Here is an 11257-nt window from a genome sequence, read left to right as displayed (position 1 = left end):
CCCCGCCCACTTTCAGCAAATCTCTTTAATACAAAATATTAAAATCTCAAATCAAACCAAAGCAGCTTTTCCAAAAAATTAAACGGCTAACTACAATATCCTTTTAATCTTCATCATCTTCATCATCATCTTCATCATTATAAGACACTTATCATGTTTCTGTTTTTCTTAAAACGCCAGAACAAAAAAAATATAATAATAATACAAATAAATCCAGCATGTATTAGCGGCGTTATTCACGCATCATCATTTCTTCATTATTAATAATTATATTATTATTACTATTTATCATTATTTCTGTTAATATAAAATTATCACACGAGTGCAGGACAGGTAGAGCGTCCCACCTGCGGCCTAAAATCTACATTCTGCACAGGTGGAGACACGCCCCTGCGGGACGGGGAGGAGTCGGGACACACCCTCTGTTCAACCTGGCAACACTGAGACAGAGTGAGACATACTGAGAGCAGGTGAGGCAGAGTGAGACAGAGTGACATACTGAGACAGAGTGAGACAGAGTGACATACTGAGACAGAGTGAGGCAGAGTGAGATACTGAGACAGAGTGAGGCAGAGTGAGACAGAGAGACATACTGAGACAGAGTGAGACAGAGTGACATACTGAGACAGAGTGAGACAGAGTGAGATACTGAGACAGAGTGAGGCAGAGTGAGACAGAGAGACATACTGAGACAGAGTGAGACAGAGTGACATACTGAGACAGAGTGAGGCAGAGTGAGATACTGAGACAGAGTGAGGCAGAGTGAGACAGAGAGACATACTGAGACAGAGTGAGACAGTGAGACAGAGTGAGATACTGAGACAGAGTGACATACTGAGACAGAGTGAGGCAGAGTGAGACAGAGAGACATACTGAGACGGAGTGAGGGGGTTAGGTTGATAGGGGAGGAGTTTGGTTGATAGGGGAGGAGTTTGAGTGATAGGGGAGGGGTTTTAGTTGATAGGGGAGGAGTTCAGTTAATAGGGGAAAAGTTCGGGTAATAGGGGAGGAGTTCGGGTGATAGGGGAGGAGTTTTAGTTTATAGGGGAGGAGTTTTAGTTTATAGGGGAGGGGTTTGGTTGATTGGGGAGGAGTTTTAGTTGATAGTTTTGCGGTGTATACAAACTTCTGGACATTTAATGAACTGATTTAAATATGAAAGTCCTGGTGATGCTCTACACTGAGGAATGCTGGGTAATTTACACCAATTCTGTGGAAATGTTCTGATTAATATTAAAATAATAACTGTATCCACATGATATGCAAATTAGGTCCAGAGAAGATAAGATGCGGTTATATAAACTGTATATTTTTTATAAATTTAGAATTAATCTGATTAATCTGTCCATGGTACAATCACCCCATATCCAGTATAAGCTCTGCCTCCTGCACCAGTTTGGGGGAGGGGCATTGCTAAAGAAAGAGCTCCTGATTTGGTTTGGAATAAATGGGGCGGAGCAATACAGATCACACACACACAGTTCAGATCTCTGTCCCGGTTGCTGTTTGGTTGATGGGGGGGGTCAGTCCGTCCCGGCGGTTCTGGTTCCTCCTGTTTGTTTGTTTGTTTGTTTGTTTGTTAGTAAATATCGGGGCAGGCGCTCCAGTCCTGCCTCTCTTTGGCCTCCCAGTATCCTCCTCTGTACACGTGACTCGTTTCCCCTGTCAGAGGATCCGTCCTGCGCTCAAACCACAGCGGAGTGTACCCCTCATACTCCCTCCCTGCAACACACACACACACACACACACACACACACATTATACACCTGATGTGTTTACTAGTGTATTTACTGAATTTACATTCAAAAACATGCAGAACATCTACAGGGGTTGTAGAATGAAACTGAAACACCTGTCATCATTTTAGTGTGGGATTTTAGGTTTCATGACTAAATTGGAGCAGCCTGGTGTTCAATCTTCATTAATTGCACATTGCACCAGTAAGAGCAGAGTGTGAAGGTTCAATTAGCAGGGTAAGAGCACAGTTCTGCTCTAAATATTACAATGAACACAACATTATGGGAGACATACCAGAGTTCAAAAGAGGACAAATTGTTGGTGCACGTCTTGCTGGAGCATCTGTGACCAAGACAGCAAGTCTTTGTGATGCATCAAGAGCCACGGTATCCAGGGTAATGTCAGCATACCACCAAGAAGCACCAACCACATCCAACAGGATTAACTGTGGACGCTGTAAGAGGAAGCTGTCTGAAAGGGATGTTCGGGTGCTAACCCGGATTGTATCCAAAAAACATAAAACCACGGCTGATCAAATCACACAGAATTCAATGTGCACCTCAACTCTCCTGTTTCCACCAGAACTGTCCGTCACCACAATCAATTATTGTGCTCTAAAACCAGGTGTTTCAGTTTCATTCTCCAACAGTTTAGTAGTTTTAGTGGAGTTTAGTGGAGTTTTAGTGGAGTTTAGTGGAGTTTTAGTGGAGTTTAGTGGAGTTTTAAAAGGTTTAGTGGAGTTTTAGTGGAGTTTAGTGGAGTTTTAAAGGGTTTAGTGGAGTTTTAGTGGAGTTTTAAAGGGTTTAGTGGAGTTTAGTGGATTTTCAGTGGAGTTTTAGTGGAGTTTTAGTGGAGTTTAGTGGAGTTTTAGTGAAGTTTAGTGGAGTTTAGTGGAGTTTTAGTGGAGTTTTAGTGGAGTTTAGTGGAGTTTTAGTGGAGTTTAGTGGAGTCTAGTGGAGTTTAGTGGAGTTTAGTGGAAGTTTAGTGGAGTTTAGTGGAGTTTTAGTGGAGTTTAGTGGAGTTTTAAAGGGTTTAGTGGAGTTTTAGTGGAGTTTTAAAGGGTTTAGTGGAGTTTAGTGGATTTTCAGTGGAGTTTTAGTGGAGTTTAGTGGAGTTTTAGTGAAGTTTAGTGGAGTTTAGTGGAGTTTTAGTGGAGTTTTAGTGGAGTTTAGTGGAGTTTTAGTGGAGTTTAGTGGAGTCTAGTGGAGTTTAGTGGAGTTTAGTGGAAGTTTAGTGGAGTTTAGTGGAGTTTTAGTGGAGTTTAGTGGAGTTTTAGTGGAGTTTGGTGGAGTTTAGTGGAGTTTTAGTGGAGTTTAGTGGAGTTTTAGTGGAGTTTTAGTGGAGTCTAGTGGAGCTTAGTGGAGTTTAGTGAAGTTTTAGTGGGGTTTTAGTGGAGTTTTAGTGGAGTTTAGTGGAGTTTTAGTGGAGTTTAGTGGAGTCTAGTGGAGTTTAGTGGAGTTTAGTGGAGTTTTAGTGGAGTTTAGTGGAGTTTAGTGGAGTTTTAGTGGAGTTTAGTGGAGTTTTAGTGGAGTCTAGTGGAGTTTAGTGGAGTTTTAGTGGAGTTTAGTGGAGTTTAGTGGAGTTTTAGTGGAGTTTAGTGGAGTTTAGTGGAGTTTAGTGGAGTTTTAGTGGAGTTTAGTGGAGTTTAGTGAAGTTTTAGTGGAGTCTAGTGGAGTTTTAGTGGAGTTTTAGTGGAGTTTAGTGGAGTTTAGTGGAGTTTTAGTGGAGCTTAGTGGAGTTTAGTGGAGTTTTAGTGGAGTTTAGTGGAGTTTAGTGGAGTTTTAGTGGAGTTTAGTGGAGTTTTAGTGGAGTCTAGTGGAGTTCAGTGGAGTTTAGTGGAGTTTTAGTGGAGTTTAGTGGAGTTTTAGTGGAGTTTAGTGGAGTTTAGTGAAGTTTTAGTGGAGTTTAGTGGAGTTTAGTGGAGTTTAGTGGAGTTTTAGTGGAGTCTAGTGGAGTTTAGTGGAGTTTAGTGGAGTTTAGTGGAGTTTTAGTGGAGTTTAGTGGAGTTTTAGTGGAGTTTAGTGGAGTTCAGTGGAGTTTAGTGGAGTTTTAGTGGATCCTGACCTTCATCGTTGGCGCCGTTGGCCTCGGTCTCCCTCCTCCTCCTCACGGCTCTCTGTTTCTCCTCCAGTCTCTGTTTCTCAGAATTGGCCTCGTCCCATTGCCCCGCCTCCATCAGCCGCTGGTCCGGCCGCAGCCGACTGTCCGTCAAACTAACTCCCGCCTCCTCCTCGTTCAGCGTGAGGGCGAGAGAGGAGAAGTAGTACATGTTCTCCGAGTTCTCCCTTAGAACCAAACACACCGCGGTTACATAACGACTGCAGCTTCGCCCATTAACACCTCACTGTGTGAGGTGTGTGCGGTGAGTGTGAGGTGTGTGCGGTGAGTGTGAGGTGTGTGGTGAGTGTGAGGTGTGTGTGTGGTGAGTCTGAGGTGTGTGTGTGGTAAGTCTGAAGTGTGTGTGTGGTGAGTGTGAGGTGAGTGTGTGGTGAGTGTGAAGTGAGTGTGAGGTATGTGTGAGCGTTAGAGGGTATTTCTTCCACAGCAGTCCTGGGGACAGTGTTTGGTAGACTGACATGTGGTTGGTAAGTGTAAGGTTTGTGTGTGGTGAGTGTGAGGTGTGTGCGGTGAGTGTGAGGTATGTGTGGTAAGTGTGATGTGTGGTTGGTGAGTGTGAGGTGAGTGTTAGGTGTGTGTGAGGTATGTGTGGTGAGTGTGAGGTGAGTGTGTGGAGAGTGTGAGTTATGTGTGAGTTGTGTGGTGAGTGTGTGGTGAGGGTGAGGTGTGTGTGGTGAGTGTGAGGTGTGTGTGAGGTACTCTGCGTACGGTAGAGGGTATTTCTTCCACAGCAGTCGTGGGGACAGTGTTTGGTAGACGGTTTTCTGTTTGCCCTCGGTGCCGCCGGTTCCGCGGCTGCTCTGGACGATCTTGGCGCTCTCCATCCGCTCGTCCCACGTCCCCGACAGGATGTAGTGCGCCTGACCCTCACTGTCCGACACCACACCCGTCACCTGCACCCGGCACCACAACCACACCCGGCACCACAACCAGAAACATTACTCACACAACAAGTGATGTATACGTTTGGTGATGAATTATGGTGTTTGGTAGAGAATAATTGTGTTTGGTAATAAAATTAATTATGTATGGTGGAGAATTGTGGTGTTTGGTTTTTGTGTTTGGTGGTAAATGATGGTGTTTGGTGGTAAATAATGGTGTTTGGTGGTGAGTGATGGTGTTTGGTGGTGAATGATATTGTTTGGTGGTGAGTGATGGTGTTTGGAGGTGAGTGATGGTGTTTGGTGGTGAGTGATGGTGTTTGGTGGTGAGTGATGGTGTTTGGTGGTGAATAATGGGGTTTGTTGGTGAATAATGGTGTTTGGAGGTGAGTGATGGTGTTTGGTGGTGAATAATGGTGTTTGGTGGTGAATAATGGTGTTTGGTGGTGAGTGATGGTGTTTGGTGGTGAATAATGGTGTTTGGTGGTGAGTGATGGTGTTTGGTGGTGAGTGATGGTGTTTGGAGGTGAGTGATGGTGTTTGGTGGTGTTCAGTGGACAGTGATGGAGTCAGTACTTGGTTTCAGTAGCTATTGAGGTTCTAGATAATTCAGTACCTTGCGCGGAACCTCTCTGGAGAAATAACTGTATGGAGAGAACTTCAGCTGACACGTCTCTTTAGTTCTGTGGTTTATAATATCAATATCCCCCGACTGAGAGAGAGACAGAGAGAGACAGAGAGAGAGAGAGACAGAGAGAGAGAGCATTACAGTATAGTACAGTACAATACAGCTGATTAGGGTGAGGTAAAGGTGAAGGTGTGAGGTTGAGGTAAAGGTGTGGGGTGAGGTAAAGGTGAAGGTGTGAGGTAAAGGTGTGAGGGTGAGAAAAAGGTGTGAGGGTGAGGTAAAGGTGAAGGTGTTAGGTAAAGGTAAAGGTGTGAGGGTAAGGTAAAGGTGAATGTTTAAGGGTGAGGTAAAAGTGAAGGTGTGAGGTAAAGATGTGAGGGTGAGGTTAAGGTGAAAGTGTAAGGTAAAGGTGAAGGTGTGAGGGTGAGGTAAAGGTGTGAGGTTAAGGCGTGAGGGTGAGGTAAAGGTGAAGGTGTGAGGGTGAAGTAAAGGTGTGAGGGTGAGGTAAAGGTGTGAGGGTGAGGTAAAGGTGAAGGTGTGAGGGTAAGGTAAAGGTAAAGGTGTAAGGGTGAGGTAAAGGTGAAGGTGTGAGGGTGAGGTAAAGGTGTGAGGGTGAGGTAAAGGTGTGAGGGTGAGGTAAAGGTGAAGGTGTGAGGTAAAGGTAAAGGTGTGAGGGTGAGGTAAAGGTGTGAGGGTGAGGTAAAGGTGAAGGTGTGAGGGTGAGGTAAAGGTGAAGGTGTGAGGGTGAGGTGAAGGTGTGAGGGTGAGGTAAAGGTGTGAGGGTGAGGTAAAGGTGAAGGTGTGAGGGTGAGGTAAAGGTGTGAGGGTGAGGTAAAGGTGTGAGGGTGAGGTAAAGGTGTGAGGGTGAGGTAAAGGTGAAGGTGTGAGGGTGAGGTAAAGGTGAAGGTGTGAGGGTGAGGTGAAGGTGTGAGGGTGAGGTAAAGGTGTGAGGGTGAGGTAAAGGTGAAGGTGTGAGGGTGAGGTAAAGGTGTGAGGGTGAGGTAAAGGTGTGAGGGTGAGGTAAAGGTGAAGGTGTGAGGGTAAGGTAAAGGTAAAGGTGTAAGGGTGAGGTAAAGGTGAAGGTGTGAGGGTGAGGTAAAGGTGTGAGGGTGAGGTAAAGGTGTGAGGGTGAGGTAAAGGTGAAGGTGTGAGGGTGAGGTAAAGGTGAAGGTGTGAGGGTGAGGTGAAGGTGTGAGGGTGAGGTAAAGGTGTGAGGGTGAGGTAAAGGTGAAGTTGTGAGGGTGAGGTAAAGGTGTGAGGGTGAGGTAAAGGTGTGAGGGTGAGGTAAAGGTGAAGGTGTGAGGGTGAGGTAAAGGTGTGAGGGTGAGGTAAAGGTGTGAGGGTGAGGTAAAGGTGAAGGTGTGAGGGTGAGGTAAAGGTGTGAGGGTGAGGTAAAGGTGAAGGTGTGAGGGTGAGGTAAAGGTGAAGGTGTGAGGGTGAGGTGAAGGTGTGAGGGTGAGGTAAAGGTGTGAGGGTGAGGTAAAGGTGAAGGTGTGAGGTAAAGGTGTGAGGGTGAGGTAAAGGTGTGAGGGTGAGGTGAAGGTGTGAGGGTGAGGTAAAGGTGAAGGTGTGAGGTAAAGGTGTGAGGGTGAGGTAAAGGTGTGAGGGTGAGGTGAAGGTGTGAGGGTGAGGTAAAGGTGTGAGGGTGAGGTAACTCACCTGATCAATCCACAGCTTCCCTACGATGATGTTGTGCACGGTAGACGTGACTTTTCTCCACACGTAGTGATTCCCGCTGGAGTGAAACTGCAGATGGATGGAACCTGAAGAAACGGGTCAGAACCAGAACCTTCAACTGTTACAGAGTTTATTATAAACTTTTATTATTATTAATATTATTATTAATTTATCACTTTTAGAATTAGAGTGTGCTCAGATACAGTGTGTGTGTGTGTATGTAGTGTGTGTGTGTGTGTGTGTAGTGTGTGTGTGTGTGTATGTAGTGTGTGTGTGTGTGTGTGTGTGTATAGTGTGTGTGTGTGTGTGTATAGTGTGTGTGTGTATAGTGTGTGTGTGTGTGTGTATAGTGTGTGTGTGTACAGTGTGTGTGTGTACAGTATGTGTGTGTGTGTATAATGTGTGTGTGTGTGTATAGTGTGTGTGTGTATAGTGTGTGTGTGTGTGTGTGTATAGTGTGTGTGTGTATAGTGTGTGTGTGTGTGTGTGTGTATAGTGTGTGTGTGTATAGTGTGTGTATAGTGTGTGTGTGTATAGTGTGTGTGTATAGTGTGTGTGTATAGTGTGTGTGTGTATAGTGTGTGTGTGTGTATAGTGTGTGTGTATAGTGTGTGTGTGTGTATAGTGTGTGTGTATAGTGTGTGTGTATAGTGTGTGTGTGTGTATAGTGTGTGTGTGTGTGTGTACAGTATGTGTGTGTGTGTATAGTGTGTGTGTGTGTGTGTGTGTGTACAGTGTGTGTGTGTGTGTGTGTGTGTGTGTGTGTGTACAGTGTGTGTGTGTGTGTGGGTGTATAGTGTGTGTGTGTGTACAGTGTGTGTGTGTGTGTGTATAGTGTGTGTGTGTGTGTGTGTGTGTGTGTACAGTGTGTGTGTGTGTGTGTGTGTATAGTGTGTGTGTGTGTACAGTGTGTGTGTGTGTGTGTGTGTATAGTGTGTGTGTGTGTGTGTGTGTGTGTGTACAGTGTGTGTGTGTGTGGGTGTATAGTGTGTGTGTGTGTGTACAGTGTGTGTGTGTGTGTGTGTGTGTATAGTGTGTGTGTGTGTGTGTGTGTGTGTGTGTACAGTGTGTGTGTGGGGGGGTGTATAGTGTGTGTGTGTGTGTACAGTGTGTGTGTGTGTGTGTGTGTGTGTACAGTGTGTGTGTGTGTGTGTGTGTGTGTACAGTGTGTGTGTGTGTGTGTGTGTGTGTATAGTGTGTGTATAGTGTGTGTGTGTGTGTGTATAGTGTGTGTGTGTGTGTGTGTACAGTGTGTGTGTGTGTGTGTGTGTGTGTATGTGTGTGTTACCCAGGGGCATGATGGACAGGTATTTGCCGCGGAATTTGCTGGCGATGGTGATTTCTTGCCACAGGGTCCAGCCTCGCTGTGACATCACATGGTGGGCGGCGGCCGGAGGGTGATGACTGACCTGCAGGTGATGTAACGTGATATTTACAGATCAACATAATCACAGGGCTGTTAGGGCTGTAGGGGGCGTGTCTGCGCATGGATAGGGGGGCGTGTCTGAGCGTGGTTAGGGGGCGTGGTCTGGTACCTGTTCACACAGCGAGCGGTAGCCGAACTCCTCCAGTCGGTCCAGTTCGTACGTTTCTCCCAGCAGGGGGTTGAAGGGTTTGGCGGTTCGGTGGACGGTGGTCGAATAGGAGGAAACAGAAAACGCCGCAACCAAACACATCTGATCCAGAGAGGAACCGCAGAGCGCCGCCTGATCCAGCAGATCACTGTACTCCAGATCCTCCGTCAGACGCTGCAGCATCGACAGCGGCTCGTTAAAATTCACCTGAAACACAAAACACACCCATCTGATCCAGATCTGATTCAGTTATGATCCAGTTCTTTTTTTTCCCATTTTCTCCCCAATTTTGCTCAGCCAATTACCCAACCCACTCACTAGTAATGCCCCAACACACCAGGAGGGTGAAGACTATCACATGCTTCCTCACCAGCATATTTGCCGAGTAGCATCACAGCGCTAACGCTCGGAGGAAAGTGCAGCGACTAGGTTCTGATACGTCAGCTCACAGACGCAGCCTTGTGCTGATCCACATCACCCTAGGAGGAATCAAACCAGCGATCTCCCGATCATAGTGGCAGCAGTTTAGACCACGGGACCACTCAGAGACCCCCAATCCAGTTATGATTCAGGTCTAATCCAAAAACATATTTCATCAAATCCTCACAGCAATGTTCAAATTTCCCCTGAGCATTAGAGGCTGTTACTGTAGTAAAGGGGCGGGGTTAGGAAGTACTGTGGGCAGGTGGTAGGAGATGCTGTAGTAAAGGGGCGGGGTCTCGGCCATGTGAGTAGGCAGGGGGCGGGACTAGGACACTTACAGGCATGGGGATCTTGGACAGCTCTTTGCCGATGCAGTTCTTCATGATGCTCCACAGGTTCAGAGAGTAGTTGGGCTTTTCTGGGATTCGGCTCCGCCTCTTCCTGAGGGGCCGGACTTCTTTCCCTGATAAATTATTGTAGCTGGGGGACGACTGCGGGAGAGACACAGAGAGACACTGTCTCAGACACGCCCCTTCTGTCCCTGTCTCAACCAATCCGACCCAAACAGAACCAGAACCAGAGAACAGTACAGTGAACTATAATCCAATTAAAACGAGCAGGTCTGTTATTTTTGTTCACTTTTCCCATTAAAAAAAGAATAATCATTATATAAATATAAATTTATAAATTAAAAAAGATGAAAATGGATAAAAATGTCAATTTCTATAATTTATTAGAATAGTTAAACGTTAATTAAACATCATCAGAGCCCTGATACTGAAAATATATATATACTGGTTTATATTTCTTCTTTATATCTGGTATGAGATATATCTCAAATTTACTGTTTAATTACAAAATGCATTATATACAATATATTTACCTTTATACATATTTAAATTTCATTTATAAATAGATTTGGTTTATTTTGAGTCAGTTCCTTAATTCTGCCACAAGAGGGAGCAGTTCCTCCATCTATAATAGAAACAGGGACAGTGCTCCTCTCAGGATCAAGCAGCAGAATGACTTTAGCATTAGCATTAGCATTAGCATTAACATGCTACCTACTGAGTGCTGATTGTCTGACAAGCTGAACTGCTCTCACTAAAATCCTGAAAAATAATCCAGCTGTTTATTAAATATGAAGCAGATGTTCATCCATCCAGATGTTAAAAGAGAGAAATTAAGAGTGAGATTATAGATTATAGATAATAAAGATCAATCAGAATCTCACATGATCCTCCAGATTCCAATCACTGTACTGCCCCCCACTCAGTCCACTCAGATTACTCTGAGAACGCCTGTAACACACACACACACACACACACACACACATTACACACACACACACACACACACACACACATTACACACACACACACACACACACACACACACACACACACACACACACATTATACACACACACACACACTCTTTATACAGTGCAGTAAAACAGTGTATGTAAATTAGAATATAAAATCTTAGTAAGTGTTTATTAAGTCAGTAAAACTCTAATATTAGAATAAATATAAATCATATTTCTACAAAAAGGGGTGAATTTCTATCACTATATTCATTAAATCAATTGATGTAAGTAATATCAGTTTATATCAGATTAATATCCATAATATTATTAATCAGTAATATCAGTTTAATATCTGTTACATCATTAATCAGAAATATCTAATCAATGCCGTCACTAAAACAAAAGGTTAATAATTCACTTCAGCATCAGAATCAATAACATTAATAATCCTGGGCTATCGGGTTCTAATTAAACTGATCACAGTTTATAAGATCAGCTGTGTGAGTGAGAGTGTGTGTGCGTATAAAGTTTGTGAATAATGTGTGCACAATACGTATATTTGTGTGTGTGTGTGTGTGTGTGTGTGTGTGTGTATAAAGTGTGTGTGTGTGACCTGTGGTGGGCGGGGTCTGTGGCGGTCACGGTGATGAATGCAGGTGAATCTTCCATGGCATCAAAGAATTCTGTATCCTCATCTTCATCACTCGCTTCCTCTTTTCGGCTCCGCCCACTCACCCCTGCACAAACCAATCAGATTAGTACCACAGCTGTAGTATCACTGATCTGTTCCAGGATCAGCCGTAACGTTACGATGCGTCTTCAGATCTCTGCTGAACTTCAGGTGCAGCTGATCAGTGATCAGCACATTTGATTATTTACTGTAAAATTAAAGTGGGCGTGTGAGCTTACC

The 11257-nt window shown here is 44.6% G+C and overlaps 1 protein-coding gene across 2 annotated transcripts in view; it reads right to left on the bottom strand.

Annotated features, from left to right (window-relative positions):
* Positions 1–10: 10 nt before the first annotated feature.
* Positions 11–11257, bottom strand: part of LOC103025367 (oxysterol-binding protein 2) — a 41281-nt gene continuing 30034 nt past the window's right edge. For both annotated transcript variants that reach the window (XM_049470289.1, XM_049470288.1), the window contains 10 exons: positions 10961–11084; positions 10273–10339; positions 9377–9529; positions 8577–8822; positions 8330–8450; positions 7024–7127; positions 5353–5448; positions 4564–4748; positions 3802–4022; positions 11–1722 (listed from right to left, as the gene is read on the bottom strand). In XM_049470289.1, coding sequence (XP_049326246.1) covers positions 1580–1722; positions 3802–4022; positions 4564–4748; positions 5353–5448; positions 7024–7127; positions 8330–8450; positions 8577–8822; positions 9377–9529; positions 10273–10339; positions 10961–11084 — 1460 coding nt within the window. In that variant the 3' untranslated portion in view covers positions 11–1579. The remainder of the gene's footprint in view (positions 1723–3801; positions 4023–4563; positions 4749–5352; positions 5449–7023; positions 7128–8329; positions 8451–8576; positions 8823–9376; positions 9530–10272; positions 10340–10960; positions 11085–11257) is intronic.

The sequence above is a fragment of the Astyanax mexicanus genome, chromosome 22, assembly GCF_023375975.1.
Source record: "Astyanax mexicanus isolate ESR-SI-001 chromosome 22, AstMex3_surface, whole genome shotgun sequence".
Lineage (NCBI taxonomy): Eukaryota > Metazoa > Chordata > Actinopteri > Characiformes > Acestrorhamphidae > Astyanax > Astyanax mexicanus.
The sequence above is the reverse complement of the archived record's forward strand: the minus strand, read 5'-3'. Positions and strand labels throughout refer to the sequence as shown.